The sequence below is a fragment of the Polyodon spathula genome, chromosome 24 (assembly GCF_017654505.1).
Source record: "Polyodon spathula isolate WHYD16114869_AA chromosome 24, ASM1765450v1, whole genome shotgun sequence".
Lineage (NCBI taxonomy): Eukaryota > Metazoa > Chordata > Actinopteri > Acipenseriformes > Polyodontidae > Polyodon > Polyodon spathula.
Genome location: NC_054557.1, coordinates 12,643,558 through 12,664,410, shown reverse-complemented (window position 1 = coordinate 12,664,410; position 20,853 = coordinate 12,643,558). Strand labels below are relative to the sequence as shown.

At 37.9% G+C, this 20,853-nt stretch overlaps 2 protein-coding genes across 5 annotated transcripts in view; both read right to left on the bottom strand.

Moving 5' to 3' along the window:
* Positions 1-12,540, bottom strand: part of LOC121299289 (cell migration-inducing and hyaluronan-binding protein-like) — a 48,916-nt gene extending 36,376 nt beyond the window's left edge. Inside the window, exon 1 of one of the 2 annotated variants that reach the window (XM_041226965.1) lies at positions 12,219-12,540. The gene's annotated coding sequence lies outside the window, so the exon portion shown is untranslated. The remainder of the gene's footprint in view (positions 1-12,218) is intronic. The other variant, XM_041226966.1, reaches the window with a different exon arrangement.
* LOC121299288 (cell surface hyaluronidase-like) overlaps positions 1-19,470 on the bottom strand; it is a 31,155-nt gene extending 11,685 nt beyond the window's left edge. For 2 of the 3 annotated variants that reach the window (XM_041226962.1, XM_041226963.1), the window contains exons 1-17: positions 19,281-19,465; positions 17,258-17,572; positions 15,851-16,303; positions 11,355-11,495; positions 10,428-10,986; positions 9,086-9,255; positions 8,464-8,652; positions 8,067-8,236; positions 7,183-7,392; positions 6,813-7,018; positions 6,470-6,539; positions 6,055-6,183; positions 4,958-5,043; positions 3,780-3,911; positions 3,556-3,591; positions 1,846-1,998; positions 1,342-1,519 (exon numbers count right to left, since the gene is read on the bottom strand). In XM_041226962.1, coding sequence (XP_041082896.1) covers positions 1,342-1,519; positions 1,846-1,998; positions 3,556-3,591; positions 3,780-3,911; positions 4,958-5,043; positions 6,055-6,183; positions 6,470-6,539; positions 6,813-7,018; positions 7,183-7,392; positions 8,067-8,236; positions 8,464-8,652; positions 9,086-9,255; positions 10,428-10,986; positions 11,355-11,495; positions 15,851-16,303; positions 17,258-17,564 — 3,189 coding nt within the window. In that variant the 5' untranslated portion in view covers positions 17,565-17,572; positions 19,281-19,465. Of the gene's footprint in view, positions 1-1,341; positions 1,520-1,845; positions 1,999-3,555; positions 3,592-3,779; positions 3,912-4,957; positions 5,044-6,054; positions 6,184-6,469; positions 6,540-6,812; positions 7,019-7,182; positions 7,393-8,066; positions 8,237-8,463; positions 8,653-9,085; positions 9,256-10,427; positions 10,987-11,354; positions 11,496-15,850; positions 16,304-17,257; positions 17,573-19,280 lie in introns of all 3 variants that reach the window. The other variant, XM_041226964.1, reaches the window with a different exon arrangement.
* Between the last annotated feature and the right edge of the window lie 1,383 nt (positions 19,471-20,853).

Here is a 20,853-nt window from a genome sequence, read left to right as displayed (position 1 = left end):
TGGATATCAGTCTCTGTGTGTTTTTCAATTCATGTAACATAATGAATGAGCGAAAGACTTGCTAATCACAAGGTAACAATCAAAGAGGCTCCCGTCTAAACAGCAGACCAGCATTTATTGCACAAAAAATGAAGCAAGAAACAGCAGATAATAACTGTATTTAAGAAAGAGGGGTCATAGAGACAGGAGGAAATGATTCTCCAGTTTCAATAAGTAAACAGTGCAACACAGTGCTTGTATTTAGGTAGAATTCCATTCTGAAACTGCTATTTGTCAAGGCAATGGTTGAACGTTGGCTTTTAATACAATATTGAAACAAAAAGTCCTATGCTATGAACGGATTACAATGCTGTGCTGAATGAATTAGTGCTAGTCATTCTCTGTCAAGCACAGTACGCTATTGTTGTAACTCAACTCCTACCTAAGGCAGAGATTACATCTAATTACAATAGAATATCACAAAGGAAAGCAGGGTTCTGAACACTGGCATAAGCAATTAACTACAACAATCAGACCAATTTGTTTTGTCCAAACACTGCCTGACAGATAAAAAATAATAATATGTGTGGAATATAAAAGACTTCCCATTTAATACGATCAATCAGCCAAATTGTATATTCCTAATTAGTGCTTGCATTCTATTTAAAAATGTATCGGTTCGCAGTATTGCAGCAAGTGCTTGTCCAGTAACCTGTTTTTATAACAATGTAACTGAAATAGAATCTAATTGTATGTGAGTTTAAAATAATACCAGACGTGACAACCTACATTCCTGAACAGATATGTGATTTAAAAAGAACAGAACGCACAATTGAGCTGTTTTTCAGTTAACTTTATCAACAGTGTATTGAACTTTGTATGCAGCTTGATAGGGGCGCTGAACATATTAAAAAAAAAGAAAAGCCATCATATCTTCCATTGTACTTTAATTTGTGTATTTTACCCATCAAATACAGCCTTCATCTAAATATGCGTTTGTTAAAATAGTTTGTTGGTCCACCGAGAGTCTGTCTACATTCTTGCACAGGATACTCATTAAACTGCACACTCAGGATCAGCAACCCCACACATGGGAAATACATATTTCAAAATACGATGCAAAATTTTTTATCTTTAATATATTACAAAATACTTTTGTCATCCACGTGGGACTGCATTATGTTCATTTAAGCAATGCCGTTTTGATCAGGACACGCAATTTTTTAAAAATGGCTATGACTCCCGATTATAAATGTATTAAATGAATAATGATACTTTTTCTCATGTGTTTCTGCAGTGCCTGTATCTCTGTATTCTTGAGTAACTGGTGGAATCATAAAGAGCAGGAAACATGCGTCTTACACTCCTTTCCATCTTGACAAAGGAGACGTTGTTTTGTGGGCTGATCTGCCACCCATTCTTCATGAAGAACCCAATGGCACTGGAGTATCTGTCAGCTGTCGGGGTGAACTTCTTAAAGGAGCACTTCGTCAGCCTGATTGGACCGTCATAGATCTGAAATCCACGTATTGGAAATGTCCTGTCGGAACAGAGATCACAGCTCTACTTCGTTCCCGTCTAGTACTGTTCTGCATGCAAGAAGAGTCCATGCATCCCTAAGACCTTTGCAAACACCTGTGTTTTAACAGTATGGTCTATCAGGTCTCTACTTGCCGTATAACTGTATGCTGTCCTTGACATGTGCTGTGGTAAAAAGCATAGCAAGCTGTGGTAAAACAACATGAAAGTAGGCTAAATTACAGATAAGATGTAGCAAATACTGACTGCAATTTATACACTGTAATATTATAATATAAATTCATCATGGTAAAATTGTAACCCAAACAGCCTAAAAAGGACCCTTACCTATTCCTGGGCAGAGTCCTGTATTCCCCATTGGCTCCAACTCCCCAGTAGCTGTTCTGCCCTCCATGACAGCCCACATTGCTGCTCTCCCCAACAAATATGGAGTCAGTGACTTCCAGACTCGAGCCTTCATCAGTCGGGAAAGTTCCATCACTGCACAAAACACAGATACAGCATGTTACAAGAAATAAGAATAGACTTATGGATAAAGCATTGAACATGAGATAAACAACTGAAATGCTTTGCTAAAACCAGTGTTATTAAACTTATAATGGCTAACATAACTATCTATCCATCTATCTCTATCTCTATCTATATATAATGTATCGTGACAGCTTAATGTAATAATAAATAATGAATAATAAAATGTCATAAATAACTGTTTGTAGGGCTTGTTTCAATTCTGACCATCGATTCAAGTGGCTTTTCTTTTGTTTTTAATAACTGTGTGAAGTCTCTTATCCAATTCAACAATACATAAGAATAGTGAAAGTTTTAAAAATGTAAATGGAACCCTAATGAAATCAAAAGGGAGTAATGTTGATGGGGGGTCCCCGGGGGGCAGGGGGCCAGGGGGGGACTCTTTAAGCCACCCACAAACTGTGACCGGACCTGGTGAACCCGTAGTCCTCGTGTGCGGGTCCCCCTTTTGCATCCACTGTCCTGCCACACCCGCTTTTGTGTAAACCTCTTGAAAACCGACAATAGTTCACTGCTCTCGTAACTTTCCTTTTTAAAAAAGCTACACTTCCAGTCCCGTCAAAATCAAAAAGTCCTAGAACAGGGTGATTAGGCACCATCTAATCCAACTGTTCCCATGACTAAAAAGGCAGGAGCCCCCTTTCATATTGTCCCTATAACAGGCAGTGGCGAAATGATTCATGGGAAAAGCCTGAGAAGAAAAGGACCATTTGAACGCCTCAAGCACTTGCATCAGATCCATTCATATTCAGGATTTGCACTTGAACTGAATATTTGACACATTTGGATTCATCCCAGCTGTAGCTAGCATTTAAAAAAAAACAGGAGGAAGCAGATTTGAAATGTTATATCCCTTTAAATACTTTCTATTGAGTTTTATGGGGCAATGATTAAAATGCTCTTGTTTTCGTCTTTGTTTTTGCTGTCTGCCAGTGCTAACACACATTGACAACCCTCATATCATCTAATGCAGTGGTTCCCAGCCCCGGTCCTGGGGACCCACTGTGTCTGCTGGTCTGCATTCCAACTGAGCTTTCAATTAATCAACTAGACCCTTCATTGAACTGAACATTTGCTTGATTAAACTGTTTTCAGCTCTTAAACAGCTGTAGAGTTCAAGTTACTTATAAAATGTTACAGCTAACTTGAAATATGCAAATGTTAAGAGCTGAAAATAATTAGTCTAATTACGTAAATGATCAGTTCAATTAAGGGTCTAGTTAAGTAATTCAGAGCTCAGTTGGAATGAAAACCAGCAGACAGTGCAGAATCAGAATCCTAAAGAGAAAGTGAAATCCAATTTACTGCTCACCCCATAAATCAGCTTAAATATACAATCTTAATATAATAATGAGACCACAAACACTGTCGTGCCTCTGTAAAAAGCTTCTGTTCCTAGGAGAACCTTCATTTCTTTTCAGCACCCATTCTAACAAGAGCAAGGCTAAAGGTTTAGATGCTTTTCACAGAACTGGAATCATGAGCTCTGGGTGTAAACAGTTACAATACCTGGCAAGAGTCAGTCCGATTCCATTGTCAGCAAAACTGAAATAAAAAGAAAACACCAAAGTAAAACAATAAACAATAGTATTACTGTACCACCACTACTACTAGTTGCAGTTGTGTATTTTCCAAATTTCCTCTGAAGTTATCCAAAAAAACACTTTAAGCTAGCTGTGTAAACAATCAAGCCACTCTTTTGGGGAAGGCTGAACATGGAAGAGGAGACTTACCCACAGTTTTGGAAAATTATATCCCCTCCTCTCGCCCAGGCGCCATGGTCATTATTTTTAAAGGCTATCAGCCCATCAATAACTGCAGGAACTCTCGGCTTAGCAGGGTCAGCGTCCTGGTGTGGGCGAAACCTGACAGAGACATACAGGAAGTGTTCACCCCTGTCCATTACACTGATGGAACCATCTTACAACTACAACCCTAAGCAGATACTGCCAGTTCACCAAGCAGGAGACATTGAACATGAACACAGGAAAGGCTAGCAAAATGTGCATTGAGGGTCAGGAATTTACAGGGATCCTAAACAGAAAAGTCAAGTTTAATGCACTATGAAGGTGGGTGCATCGTAGACATGTGTGTTTGCTATGTATTTGCTGATATATTTTTTTAAAGCAACCTGATGCAAATCATGCAACAGTACAGCCAGTCTCCTTAGATCTGAGGGCTGGAAGCAGCACAATTAATTTAAAATACACATGAATATATTTCTAATTCCTTTTGATTTTTTTTTTTTTTTTAATGCTAGCAATAGAAAACAAACAAAAAAAAAACACCAAGGCATCGAGGCAAAACTGCTCAGTTCTAAAGAGAGGAAAACATTTGTCTTTGCCAGAAGGCCATTATCTTTATAAACAGCATGCAAGCCCTTTAAAAGGCTATTTATGAAGACACATAGAAATTGTTTCTATGAAAACCCCTTAAAATGTTAAATTATTGCTGGATCGAGATGATTAAAAAACCCTCTCATGTGTTGTTAAATTTACATAATGCATTTCCTCTTGTGTTTTATTTTGATAGCTTGCAGGAACTGCATGTTTTGAATACATTGGATACCCCTACAAGGTCTGCCTGTTACTGTTCTTAATACTATATATGGCAGCATCAATGAGATGGAAACTGATAAATATGAGTCATAAAACAGAAAGAACGAGGAACACTGCAGGACCGATAATGAACATAATCCTTGCTATAGCACGTCTAGAGAAGCGAGTAAGCTTGGAAAATATGTATAATCTGTAGTTAATGGGTCTGGCTTTCAAAAAGACACATTATAATAATTGTAATTTTGCTGCAAACACTGGAATAGACTTGCAACCCTGGCTATTGATTTGGGCAATCTTCACAAGGCATCCATGTACAATGCATTTTAAAATGACCACGCTATAGACTAACTAACCTTGCGTTATCTATAGTGAGATATTCTCTTGGATTCTCTGCACTTGCATTTGTTGTCTTCACCCCCTTTCCAATAAAGAGACCTGCCTGCAAAAACATTCAAACAACAGTGTAACTTATTAGAAAAGACAGCATCGCAGGAAAAGAAACACAATTCAATGCAGTCAGTGAGCTTTTACACATGAGCAACTATTCTGTTTATACACAGGAACATGATAGACCAGGATAGATGAACACCACTCTAACTTTCTTTCAGTAAACCGAGAAGAACAAAAACCATCCACAACCTTATTACAATTTTTTAACTTCAAGAACTGTGGGCGTAAGACGGCAATCCTACACTGACAGATTCCTTCATTTCTAGATACACAAAATTAAAGCTATCAAGCTAGTGGAAAAAAAGTCCTGGCCTGTTTCTAACAACGGATGAGATGTAAAACCAAGGCCCTCTTGTAAGTGACTGCAGCAGCAGTTGTTGATGCATTGTTCACCTCCTAGTCTCTGCAAGTCACTTTGGATAAAAGCGTCTGCTAAATGACTGATTTATGATTTCACCCCTGCTAAGCCTATTTTTAAAGTATGGATTTTGCTTAGGGCTGGTTATGCAAAGAATCTATTTAACTCCCTATACTATACAACTGTCACAGGGATGTCAGCTTTTTGCATCCTTTGACAAGTGTGATAACTGCAATTTAAATGGGTGTCAGCTAAAACCTTCCATTAGAGGTATCCAGATTAATTTGTTTTGCAAACAGAATCCCTGACATGTATTCTGGAATACAAAAAAAGCTGCAAATGACTGTTACAAGTCAGTTCCAGCATGTATGGGCTAGCAAGCACTGATAAATAGTGCTTCATTGGCAGGTGTTTCCACATACAAGACAAACTGCTGAGGTTTCAGGTACAGGGATTTAAAGTGATGAGCCTTTCCAGTGAACACGCTTTGCAGCAAATTTACCCGAATCACTGAGCAGCAATTGTGTTTCCATTCAAAACTATTTAAGCACTCTGCAGACCTTGCCTAGTGGCCTGACAGCCTATTGGAGAGTACTGTGTAGATCATGACAAGAATAGTGCACAGAAGATTGTGTTACATACTTTGAAATTAGAATGCACTCTGTTGTTGTAAAATATCCCCAGTGGTGTCAGCTCAGCCTGCCCTTCTGGAAATGTGCCTTCGGAATGTCCAGTAGGAACGCGGTGAAAAATATACCAGATTCCAACATCCTGCATCAATAAATATCACAGTGTATAGACACTACATTAGCATTGCGAGAAAACAAAATGGGTAAGACTTTAGTTAAGGGATCCGTTATAACGGATTATAAACATTGCAAAAAAACAATGGCAAAAGTGTATAATAGCCTTATTATTTCTAAGCATATTCTATATTTGTTAATAGCATAATTAATAATTACAGATTGTTTAGAATCATGTATAATGGATGCCTAAACTAAAGTGTTACAAAATAAAAATGTACAAATAGATTTTCATTGTATCTGAAGTCCCATACCTGAGCTCCAGCTGCAGCATTGTTTATTAGGTTATTATTTGGATTAGCAATCCAGAATGTGCCGACAGCCCTGGGTGAAAGAAAATAATATGATTCATACACTTAACAAAACAAGCAACAAGTTTTCCGCACAGTGGACAGACTTAACCACATTGTTCCACACACTCTTGTGTCATAAACACATTAAAAAAGAATAAAAAACAATGTACGGTTCAACCTATTATTAAAATTGCCAGAATTTAATACAGAAAGTATAAGTCATTCCTCCCAACTACTGTAAAGCTGTATACCATCACCCTGAAGCAATGTATTAAATAGCTTCTCAGTATAGTATTTAACTTACATGCAATCAGTGCTCGGCACTGGTCTGTACTTCCCAAACACATTGCTGCGGATTCTAAGGCACATGGCTTCGTCCCGGTCTGAGGGTAGTATGGTTCCTGGCTTTGTAAGGAGCCCTAAATTATGATAGAGTGTGTTTCTCTGCTCCACACCATCTTCCAGGAAGAAGCAGTGGCCTAATGTATCATAACCTACAACGTCTTTAATCTGAAAAATAGTTTTAAAAAAATGGCATCTTTCTAGTGGTGAGAAGTTTGCAACTTATAAACTGCATAATAAAGTGTGAAAAAAAATATACGGTTAAAAATTCACAACTTAGAATACTATTCCTGTAACAACGTTGTTGGCAAAAGTAAACTATGATGACGTACCAGTAGCCCATTGGTCCCGTGCACGGTCACGCATCTAGAGAAGCTGTGATGAATGGACAGGTTCTCCAGGTAAGTTGGAGGGTCGTAGCCTCCCTTGTGATCCACGTCCCCGGCCAGGTGAAAGTGTACTGGATAGCTCCCAAGGATCTGCTGCCCAAGTGCAGTCAGCTCCACCCCAGACATATGAAAAGACTTGAAGTGTCTTTGGATCTACTGAGACAAATATTGGGAAACTGAATTATCTATTATCCCTTTTGATGCTGTTTTTCATTACTGAGAAATGTATTCTTTTACAGTAGGTATAACAGGACATGCGTTAAAAGGTAGGGTTTGTATTCGGTGACCCATGAAAGGGACTCCATTTTTTGGATTACAGCATGATGTTGGTCCAGTTAACCAGATTCAATAGATCCAGTGGGAAGCAACATTTTGTTTCCATGGATATCCTCTCCCCATTCATAGGGGTATAGGGAATTCTGAAAATCAGCAAGGAAGGGGGCAATTTAGCAAGGCCAGAATTGTGTCCTGCATTGGAATCTGGCCAGCCACTGGGGTTAACACAACTGCTTTTAAGGCTGCAAAATAAGCATGATCTTTAACATCTTATCTAATAGATGGCACCAGCACCCTACTGAGCTACCAGTGTCTGTTTATACAGGTACTCTTAGGGGGTTTCTCATCAAAGTGCTGACCAACTCAACTGAGCTCACAAGATCAGACAAGATCAGAATTACATTTTGTATTGCTGCAATAGGCTTGTTTGTTCAGTAGCTTTTTAATGGCCCTCAATAAAGAAGTTTGTTATTTTTATTCTTCAATGTCCACTCCGATCAGAACAATACAACCCAATTATAATACAACCCAATTACTTACAGTGCACTTACCTTGATATGTCCTCCAAATGTATCATAGTTAAAAATATCGCAGTGGTTTTGGCCATAACAGGAGGCTTCTGTTTCACTTTTAATCATTATATTTCTATTGAGCAGCCCAACTTCTGCTCTCATATCAACGCCATCTACAATTTCACCCATGTGAAGATAATGAGGTTTGCCTGTCAAAACATGTACCTTGTCACATTAGAGGCAAATCTTAACAAACGGCCAAAATTTTAAGCAACATCAATAAGAAGCTAGTCTCAATTTAAAAAACAAAGGTTTTACTTTGCATGATGAAATTATTACACAAACTGAATGTTCAATATGTTATTCATAGTGACAGAGTGGTAAATGCTATGTAAATTAGACTTCTATGTTGTAGGAAAAATTGAGCAGTTCATACCATCGATTTTGACTTGGTTTGTTTTGCATTCAGAGCAGGGGAGAAGGCTGAATTCCTCAGCTTGGTACATTGAATAATCAGTGCTAGCAATCACTATTCTGTCTCCAGTTTTCCAGCTTGAGGCTTCATCCACCAGGTTTAAAATAATGCCTTTTAAAGCTTCAACTTTAAATCCAATGTGTGGGGATCCTGAATATCCAAAGGGAAAGGATGTAACATTATGTAATTAATGAAGACAGCTACACTACAGGACCGTCTTCTAAACTCTGCATGGCTTTGAAGGATTGCCTCGAAGCTTTGTGCCGTACACACCCCATTTCAAACAGGCATTAGCTTTGGCAGCAAACTCTTTCCTTACATGGTTACTTTAGATAAATCCATTGAAATCCTTCCGTTCAATACTATGCTCAATCATTAATTATATTAATCGTATTATTTTCTGTGATTTACTGTCATGCTTTTCACACATATTTATTAACAATGATAAACAGGATATGCTGGGGGGTGGGGAGAAGCACTGATTAAACAGGAAAAAACACTCAGCCACATGCTCCTGTCAGACCTCAGACAACCTTTGGCAAGCAGAAAAGTTACATATCCCCATAGAACAGTGACACTAAACCTTTTACCCATTCACTATAGGCAGTGACTGTGAAGCGAGTCCCGTCATACGTCTGAAACTCTCTCCTTGCTATAGCCGCCCCAGTGGATCCACTCGATTGATACAGCCTCCTATTCTCTGTGGTTGACAATGGCCCCCCTCTGAGAGTACCTACCAGTGCCCAGGGCTGCCTACGGGACATAAGGAGTGATATTTAGAGCTCTTATTTCTGTCTATCTTGGTAATAGACACCTTTAGGAACGTGGTGCTGCTGTTCAGCGATTAATGAAAAGAGAGGTTTTTTACTAAGACAATAACTCACTGGCAGGTAGTTCATCAAGCAATAAAAACCTGGGCAATTTTTGTGTAGCTAATATTTTATTTATTTATTTTTTAACATATTTAACCCTTTAAGGGCCATTACATTACCTACAGCCCCCTTTCAAGGTAACCTCCCCCTAGCATTGTTTCATGAAAGATGCATTTATCAAGGATTTGTTAAGGCCATAAAGGGTTACAATTTGGTGCCATTTTTCAATTATCTGAGTATTCTAGCACAGCTGATAAGCTGTAGCTAATGGAAGGGGGGAGGCTGGCAGACAGTTGGCAAGGAGTAATGTTCATATATGAGCATGCCAATAGCAAAGGAGTTTGGTGTACAGACTGAACTACGGAGCCACAGTGGTACAGAACACATATGGTGTGTTTCGCAGACCCTGATTAGCACTAATCCTAGACCACCTAATGTGACTATAGGTAAGGTAGTCAAAGATGACTAATGGGGATCTGGCAACACAGCAGAGACAGGGATCACTTGTGGATCAACACAACTTAAAGAACTGTGAGACCTGCTACAAGCAGGGAACATGCCCTAATAGTAAATCTGAACAAAACTAAATAAAACACATTCCCTCGTTTTTGTTTATCAAGCCTGCTTTGAGACTAGAACAGAGAGTCAGGTCTCATGGAGAACTAACTAATAATGTTAACACACAACCTTCCAGGTAAGTGAATGCAAAAATGTCTTCATATTTTCAAGACAAATCTGACTTTTATTTTTTAATGGCATAATTCATTATTTTAAATGAGGCTGGCAAGTTAATTATCTGGAGCTGTCCATGGTACTTCTAGAAAGGTAATTCATGCTTCATCCTTTGCCTATTCAAATGCATCTGGAATACATGCAGTACAAATTCAGTTTTGACAAACGATTATTTTGGAAATAAAAGCAAGTATATGATATTAGGTGAGACAAAAACAGTACAATTTATACAAATATATCATTATTATTTTCTGCTGGAAAATAATGGCGTGTCAATTTGAGTACAAAAGAAAGGTCGAGGACCTCCAAATGGAATCTTACCTGTATCCTAAATGTTTGATGTATTTGCTCCCCAAGACTTCCATAATGTACTCCCTGGAATCAAGGGACAAACTCCTGGCAGCGGAGTCCCCAACCGCCATGGCGACTATTGCCCCGGAGGGCTGGTTACTGAGGAATTCTTCCAGTCGCCTGCTTTCATTAACCATCATGTGGGTGTCGAAACGATCAGATGCCAGAACCTGAGCTGTCCCGTCGTCAACAACCCGAACATTTATCCCCCTGCTTCCCCAGTACCGCTCGAATCTATAAGGTCCATGCTGCAGTCCCATTGGATACAAAGTTCTGGACAGCAGAGTCCATGAAAGCGCTCTCCTCCCGTGCATTTCCAAAGTTCCACCTGCATCAACGCCAATAAACTTCCTCCCGAAATCCTCCACAGACGCTTCGTCAGTAGACCTGCCGTACAATGAGATCGTGGCAGTGGCACTGTATGGGCATTTTGCCGAACCAATGTGCAGCTGTCCACCATCCTTAATAAGAATATGCCTAGTTCTCAGTGTGATAGGATATTTTGGGTAGTCTGCAAAGACTAATGCCCCTGAAAGAAAATTATTTAAATAATAATAACAACAATCAAATAAATACTTGCAATTTTTGTTTTATAAACATTGGCTTACTTTAAAACCACACCACATTTTGAAAGCATGTTGACACATCTAAAAAGGTCAGAATCGATTGATATAATTATATATATATATATATATATATATATATATATATATATATATATATATATATATATAGATAGATAGATAGATAGATAGATAGATAGATAGATAGATAGATAGATAGATACGCTACAATTTATTTAACTAAAGTATCCCTACAACCTAAATGCATTGTAAACCATCCTTTAAAAATGCAAATGCTAGATTATAATAATAATTTACCAATACATTATCTTACCTCTGTCCTCTATAACAATGGAATGAACAGTGGCTGAAGATTCCAGCTTTAAAAATAAACCGGGTCCGATTACAACTTTCCTGTCTTTATCGTGTCCGGGTCTCCAAGGTAACAGGTTGTAGTTCCTATCAGGGCATCTGTCTGCAATACAAACTCAATGAATTAATAGTATATCAACTATTGCTTACTAAAATGTAAACAGGACAAATTAAAGGTAAAATACAAACCTGTTGTACACCTTGGTATTATTGTATTGTTTTTCCTCGGCTTTGTTTTTAACGTTGGTTGGCTTAGCGCCAGGTTAGTTCGTGATGTCTTTGAGAAATTAAAACGCCGCACACCTGTATTGTGTTATACCTGGTGAACGCTGTCCAAAACGTACCGAGGAAACCGTTTGTCACGGCGGAGGAAAAGTAAAGCGCTTCCAAAGAGCACGAAATTGACGTCAAAATTGACAAAGAAAAGCAAACTGGTAAATGCATAAAACAAATAACAATTTTACACCCAGGGTCACGTTTGCTTTTCTTTTTAACTTGTTCACAACATGTCTGTCATCTGCCACAAAAACGTGAACTGCTTTTCGTAACGTAGAATTTTCCTCCTGCAAGATATCAAATCTTCCTTCCCTATAATTCTTCATTCACTCGTAATACTTTAAACGGGTTACTGTACCGAATACAGCAATGCGTTTTGAATTGTTTATTAATTACATTCGGTATTTACATTACCCAATAAATAGAGAAACAATAACAAAAACACATGTACAACAACTGGTTAACTTACATTAAAAATGATGCAAAGTTCATCTGCAACAACATCCCTTAATCAATAACAGTATTTATAGCTACATTGCCTTAGCCTTACCTACACCAAGGACTCTTTTCCCAGTATTTTTCACCGCCAACGGAAAAACCGACTGTTTAGTAATTTGTATGCACCTGTGTCTCCAACGTCAGCAAAGTTCGGTTACCGGTTCCTAGTCAAACTGTGACAGGAGTGATATTTGTTGAGTTGCTTTTGTTATCCAAGTGATGGGGACTCCGCGCTCCGCAGTCCTAGAAGTCAGTGCAGTCTGGTTTATTGATCATGTAGGTGATATCAATGAGAGCTCGGCAGCGCTTGTGCACGCTATGCTGTAGAGAGCGACTGGACCTTCTGTTATTTATACTCATCTCGTTCCCTTTGGCAATGTCTTCACTATTTACAACAGCCGAGAGGAAACCCCGCCTCCGGTACACGGATTGGCTTTAAAAAAAAAAATCCCATATTGTATATTTTTCTAACCGCGCCTTGGACAACTATCAAGTAACGCGTCTGAAAGTCTTTTAACTGAGAACATCATCTGTTTCTTGATTAAGGAGGGCGATAGGAAAATGCGATGATTAGACTTCTGTGCACTGTAGACATTATATAGGTCGTTTTGATATGTTGCTTAGGGTTACATCGGGTCCAAACCTTCGCTGTTATTACTTAATAAACAACAAGTGCAAATCAACATAAGCAAATGTTCCCTGCAAACACTTCTCATGCAAACTGCACCGTCTTCTGAGTGCCTGCTATATCCTGCTGAACTAAAATAGATCGAATCCAATAGCGTGCAATACGCAGTGTGCAATACCCTTGAGTCTGTTGACCTAGCTCACAGATTTACAATTTCACTAACAAACCAGTCCCCGAGTGGGTAAAAGAACAACAGCGTAGTCTCTAAGCGCTCATTTACGTTCTCCTATAAACCTACCCATATATCACTGTTTATTGACTCATATATAAAGAAATGCTCCGATAGAACATGTCGATAGATATATAAATGATAAACACAGATTATGTTATTGTATCATATTACGTTCATACAGAGTGCTTTGAATCTTCGTGTCATTTTCATAAAAAAGCTACATGGCACGGGTAAGCTACATTTGAAAGACCATTAACTACAAATACCAGTAATTACAACGTAGTTCTAATGCCACGGAACACAGTAAATGACGCACCACATCGGCAATTTTCATATGTAGTAAACAAGTCCATTTTTGTTTGTATGTTCAAGTACCGGTAACGTTCCACGTTCAACGCGTGAGACGGTGTGTAGCCAAGCCAATGTTTCCACTCCCACAGAAGCTGTGCAAAAGTGAACACCTGTTTTGAATCGAGTTGCTGGATCTCTTTTACTGATTTAACCGTATTTGGTGTTTCTTGGCAGGATTCGATAATGGAATGAAACTCTGACACTTTGCCCTTCAGTATTTCATGTAAATTATACACATTATTTGAAACTGATTTCTTAACAAACCACAACATTATTTTTGTTTAGGTGCAAGTACTCCCACACAATAACAAAAACACGACGTGTCGGAAGCGCTGAATTCGTCAATAATTATTATTTATTATTTTATTTATATTTATATCTCACAATTCATGACTGCAACATTAATCACACAGCCCAAACTTTCTGTTGCTTTCTATTCTTAGACATCAAAAAACATTATCAAATGTCAGGAGTACGATTCACATTTTACAAGGGCGCAGAAAACAGTGCTGAATGTTGGGTTGTTCCAAGTCACACCCATAGAGGTCGCCCTTTAACATAAGTCTGGCCACTTCTTAAGAGCTTTTAAACAGGCAATGATAGCAGGAGGCTGTGCTACTTCCTACCCTGTTATAAAAAATGCAATTTAAAAAAAAAAAAAACTGAACAAAAGACAGATACATTGCCAGCAATTTTGCTACCAAAGGTGTTGTTCATTAAAATGAACCCAGTTTCACAAGTATAACGTTGTTTTGCTGGAAGCAGAACACGTATACACAATGCTCGACTAATAATTGAAAAATGTGACATTTAGAAATTTAACATGAAATACTGTACTACTGTTATGGCTTCGGTAGACACTTGCAATATCATTTTGCAGTTTCTTTGATTACATGCTATTAAATAAATATCACTTCAAAACTATATATATATATATATATATATATATATATATATATATAGATAGATAGATAGATAGATATAGATATAGATATATATCAAGCCTAAAATTCGAGGTAATGCAAAACTTTTGTCCATAGCTGTAATGTTGCTAACCTTTTATTACAGTGCGGGCTGACAGTTCTACATATTATATCCCATATTAAGCACAGCGACAGTTCTTGGCATGTTTGGTGTCCATTGTCCACTTTCAGTTTTCCGAGGGCTTCATTTCCCCATGTTCATGGTCAACTGTCAGACAGAAGTGCCTTGACTGTGATAAGGGTCAGATTCATGGTCAACACTACAATATTATCAGGAAATGAACCCAATTCTGTCACAGCTATATCATCCTTTCATTCTTTGTTCACATTCAATATAAAAACTATTCTCTCACATCTCTATTCTTGCAAAGTTTCAATTTGTTGGATCTTTACAGGTTGTGGCAACTTTGTGGAGGGGGGTTCGATTTTCAAATCAAAGCAATAATGTTCGAAGTTAAATACAAAATATGAAAATTTAAATAGAACATATTTAATGCTTCTCAAGACCTTTCAAAGACTGGGAAATTCCCAGAACGCATCTTTTCCAGTAAGTTGTGACATCTTATATTAATTTCGATTTGTATTTCTGCTTATCTTTAGTATTCAACCTGTCAGCAACCTTCACCATTAATTAATTTGCTGACAAGCCATGAGTAGTGTGGGAGCTGCCCTTCAGGCACAGCAAACAACACAAAGCCACATCACTGCTTCCAACATCAACTCAGGAGAATAAGCAACAGCACAACAGAAAGTGCTGTCAACAGCGTCATTATTAGGGCTGCATGGTTCAACAGGCTGATCTACAAAATATGAGAATTCAGAATGTGCCAAGTTGAGCTGGTGTGGCCAAGAAGTTAGAACCAAGGACCAATATCTACTGTAGAAGATCCTGGTTTCAAAGGTGGAGGAAACCCAATATTAAACAAGAGCATGCAACTGAAAACTGAAGGCTCATTTTACACTGTGCAAAGCACTGGAATCTGCAGTGTTTCTACTGGAATATATGTTTAAAAAATGGTTTGTGCTTGCTTTGGCAACCTAAAGCAGCTAGAATTCCCATTTCTGTTTGTTACAGAAAGGGTCTGCAAAGCCCTTATGTTTATTCCATTCCTATCGAGGAGCAAAGACATTATGTTTGAAAAAAGGTACAAATATAAAAATTATTTTTTAAAAATGTACAGTATATGTATGTATATGTGTTCATTTCTTCTAGACACTGATGATTGGTAGTCTAGCTAATTTAAAGAATCATCATTCCCTTGCACAAAACTTTGTAACATCTGGTGGAAAAGGGAAGGGGCAGAAAAATCAGATTTAAAAAAGCATTTACCATGAAACATTCACTTGTTTCTATAGATTCACAGAAGGAAATGTGCTGAACAGCCAGCCTGGTGCCGAAAGGTGCAGTAATGCCATAACAACTGACACATTAAGAAAGAAATAATTCACATGGGTAGGAAATGGAAACAAATATATATTATTATACCAACCCTTGGTTGTGAAGACTGGTTTCCTTGAGGCCCGGGCTCGGCTTTGAAGCAGCTGTTTCTTCAGGATGGAGAGAGCTTTCACCTGCTGGGATTCTGGCAGCATTCCTCCATTCTTCAGGAAAACTAGCACTCTGTGAAGCAGCCACGGCTTCACTCGCAACTGCATGAGCTCCAAAGGGTTAATCTGAATGCTGGAGGAGGAGGGGAGCAGCTGATCACAGCTCGGCAGTGGCAGCAGGTCCAAAGCCATGTTCCTGCCGAAGGCTTTCGTTAAGACATATCGTGAGAGGCGTGTGACGGAATCGCAGGACAAATCTGTCGGCTTTGCTCTTTCCATCTGGTCTCTGCTGACAGTGACATTTCTTCTGGCTTCTCTCCTGTGGAGTTCATGAGTGACTGGGGTGTCATCGTACAGGAAGCCACTAGATTCAACTTCCCACGTCCACTCTTCTTCTGTAACACGATAACAATGTCCACAAATTAAGCTCATTGCAACAAGTCTCTTGTCAATCTTAAAGTAACAACGGACATAACCCCCATGAACGTTCATTCAGAAGATTACCAAACACCAAAGAGGTAAAGGGAACATCAAAGCTATGGAAATGGAGTTTGAAGTTTTATATCCAGATAATGTTGCCAGTCAAGTAACATTGCTTTAGTGGACAACATCCATAAATTGCAGCCACTGTTGCATGCAGTGAAGGAAAAAAAGCTAAATAAGAACTCTAAGATGGGGTTAAGGCCTGTTTTTACAGGATAGTTCATAACAGAAGCCACTACTATGTAGAATTGCCTATTTCAAAATAAGGCAAATGTACCCTTGCTTTTATTTAGAAACCAAACAAAAAAATACCTCATTGTGTTATTTCAAGCAAACTAACATGTGTGTCCAAATGGTCTGCTTTGTACTTTTTGATTGTTTTAATTTCAATATAATTATTAGTTGTCTCGACAACGGCTCGACAATAAAATGACATGTCTAGACACAGTGCTTACAGAGAGAGCTATATAAAGCTGTCACAGGTTTTTTTATGTGGTCACAGGAGGTTCCTAAGTGCGCTAGTTCAATTTTAGGTTAATGTACCAGATAACCATCACTACCTGAAATGAATTTCAATTATCTTCAACTGGTTTAGCTGTTTGTAAAGCATTGAAGGCAGGGTGAAATTATTTTAATGATCTGAAATGGCAGCAGATCTAAATATCGCTGCTGTTAAAGCTATTACAGTTGAGGGATAGGAAAAAACGTGAGGCATGAAACAGTGACTGTGCTGTACAGTTACCGCAAACATACAGTATCGTAAAAAACAAATCCATATTACATTACATCATTGTAATACCACCCTCGATATAAGTAGGTCACAAATACTAGTGGACTAAGAAACAGAGGACCAGTGGTTTACCAACCTGTGGGAGCTGCAGCTAGACAGCCCAGCCAGCAAGCCAAGCAGAGAACCACAACTGTAAACGCCAGCACACTGGGAGTGCGTGGGGTTCTGTAGAGCTGGTTCTGCCTCTGCTGGAGAAGACGCCCAGTCTTCTGGTCAACACATAGAAGGGATAGTTGATGGATTCCGTTTCTGTGCAATGAAGACACCCGAGACAAAATGTTCACGCTCTTGCTGTCAGAAACATGGAGCAAAAGCTCTTCAAGAAGACACAAGGATGAATCTGCAGGATGGGCGTGGGAAACGGAGTCTTCGCCTGTATTCATTTTACATGCTGTAGTTAAACAGAAGTAAAAAAAAAAAAAAAAAAAAAGACATACAATGAAGAGGTGGACACGCAGGTTTCTGTTTACAAAGTCTTCAATGCACTCTGCTGCTTGTTTGATTGTGTTACTGCTCAATTGGTTGCTTCTTAAAAAGCTATTATCTCAACGCTTCCTCGGCTGACTCGTCAGACAATGACTTCATTTCTTTTTAGCAGATGAGAAAGGGTTGAGACGCAGTAATATTGCAAAAATGTTCTGGAAGCAACAATAAAAACCAAACCCATGCTGATATCACAATACAACAAATATGGCTTTTCTTATTTAACATATTTTAGTAGTTTTTTTTTTTAATGTTTTGTGATAGATTTTGGTGCTAATAATATGTTCAGACTGACAGCACCGGAGACTGAGAGTAACTCTGTATATATCAAAGGCATGTATACTGCATGACAAGAAGAGGTACTTTGTTCACATTACCCAACAAGTGTGAAAGCGTCTCGTGAAGCTGCTGGTGCACAGTACAATAGTGGAGACCGCATTCAGTGGCAGCTATTATAATCATTAGATAAAGAGCATGTTTAACGTTTATATTTAAGGTTTAACAAGTAATTTTTTTTATTTTATTTTATTTTTTACATTAACCTTACTATTTGATGGTGTTGGTACTAAAGAGCGTTCCTCATTCCATACACATCATGTTACAATGTAACTATTCAACTTTTATATAATGTGTGTGTGTGTGGAGCTGGAAGAGTTGAAAGGCCACATGAACGCTGCATTCTGTTTACTGCAACACTTCACTAAGAAGAAGCTGTGATCCATCAACCCATTTTAAACACATAATGAAGACATTCTTCTGCAGATCACTTGACAGTCTTCTGCTTCTTTAAAAAAAGCAAATGCAAATACAAATACAAGTTCTGCATCACCCTATAGAATTACTATTATGACATTTGCAATATAATTTTGTCGTTTCTTAGATTATATAATAAAAATAAAATTTTATCCATATTATATATATATATATATATATATATATATATATATATATATATATATATATATATATATATATATATATTATATATATATACACAATTATTTTTAAATTATAAAATCAATATTGAGTTAGGATTCAAGACCTCCCCTTGTTGAAGACTATTTCCTCGCACTTTCTTTTTTTTTTTTTGAAAACTCGTGACGTCTCATGCAGTGCCTGCCAAATCCAATTACACTGACTCTAACAAGCTTCCTAATCAGAGCCACCAAGGTGGAAAGCCCCACAGTGAGACAAATATGATCTTGCTGACAATTTCATTTTCTTTACATTTCACACATCTAATATTCTCAGAGAGAATGCAGCAATATTGCCACATGCATCACTTTAACATCTGACCCTCCTCCAAGGCAATTCCTATCTGGGATAATGACTGGATTTAAATACATGTGGAACACATTCTACAGGCAATTTGAATTTTGAGGATTGCATTACACCCTTTGTATTGTTTTTCTTTACCACCTACTTTCAAAAATAATTCTTACAAAGCTATATCACCCAGAATCTCATTGAACTCCACCTTTAGTTTTTAGGGTCTGCATTTTGACTCAAATAGACTTAGCTTATTACCAAGATGATTTAAAACTTCAAAATCAGTTTCTTAAAAAATAAAGTTCATGCACCAGCAAATTATACTAAAAAAAAAAAAAAAAGCTTACTTTCTGCAGCAGATTCCTTACCAAACACCAATTGCTTCTTATGGAGGGAGAGAGACCACAGTGGCTCTATTTATAAAGCAGTCTTCAACAGTTAAGCTTTTCAATCCGACAGAGTCTGTTCACATGGACTCGGTTAAACACTAGCCCTGTACAACCTGAGCCCAAATACTATACTAACAGAGCTCTAAATTTAGAGAAAACTGAAGAAAGGACTCAGACTTCCTGCTGCAGATGTAAACATTTAGGAGCTTGCCTGTCAAAAAAACGGTCTCATGCTGTAATGTATTCAAAACAAAGTCAGGGAGTTGTTCTGCTTGTTGTATGATTACAAACAGTAAGTAAAGACTTGGATGGCTTACATATTTTTTTTTATATATTTGGCTTGGAGTTATGTCCATTTTGTTGCGCATTGGACTTTGTAATATTTTCTTGTAAACTCCCTTATTGATAGCATGGACACAAAAGTGTCTATTTTGTATGGCTCAGAAATGTCCTACATTCTAATCTGCTGGATTGTTGTCCTGACTGTGTTTAATGGAATATTGTTATGATTGCCACCATCTTTAAAAACTAACAATAATAATACTAATATCCTAACAAAACTAAACAGCATTTGTCATACTTTTTGTGTATGGCAGGGTTCCTCTGAAGAGCATTTTAACTAATTGAAGCAGATTTAGAAAACCAAAAAACACATCAAGCACATCTGTTTGAAGGGAAGTCTCTTTTTTGTTAGACATTTATTAAGGAAAGAGGATAAAAGAAAATGGCTGAAATAATTATTGCTAAATGATATCATGCAACTGATTAACTCTTTAGATTAGAAATATAAGAATTCATACCAGTTAATGATGCATTTTTATGACCACTTCACATGGGACAGTTTACCATTTCTCATTAGAAGGCTTTTGGTCATGAGCTATATCTGATTCTTGGCTTGAAGACCACATACATTAAAACCCATTGAAATGACTCTTTAAAAATACTTCTCACCATCATATCTGCCAAGGAATGGTACAAGGAAAATACACATTGCCTTCCATATGTTGTTCATCTCCGACTAAGTGAACCCGCACATCAAACACACGTAAAATCAGAGCTACGGACCTCATGCAGAAAAAAATAAAAAAATAATTTGACATGAATTTCTGCTGGTTCATTACTTTACATGAATAATCCTGTATATTGTATTCTAGATCTGTGGAGAAAGCACATAATAGAAGGGAAGAAGGATAGTTGGGGATGAATTGTGTTGTGCTTAATAGCAGAATGCTCATATGGAGCAGGAGAGGCTAAGAAAAAAAAAAAAAGATATCTGCTACCAAATATGTCTTTATCAAGGAGGAGTGACTTCCCTTGCCAGTACAAATTCCGTAAGTGAAACAACACTTTATAATTCTGTCTGGCGCAGCACAAAATCCAAACCCAAGTGGAATTCCAGGCTAGTGGGGAACTGGAACTCAACACTTGTTTTTCCACAAAGAAATAAAGTACCAGAGGCAACTGTTAAGAATTAAATTTACATTACAACAATAGTGTATCTGGAACTTCTCAGAAGATGAAGAGCTTTTCC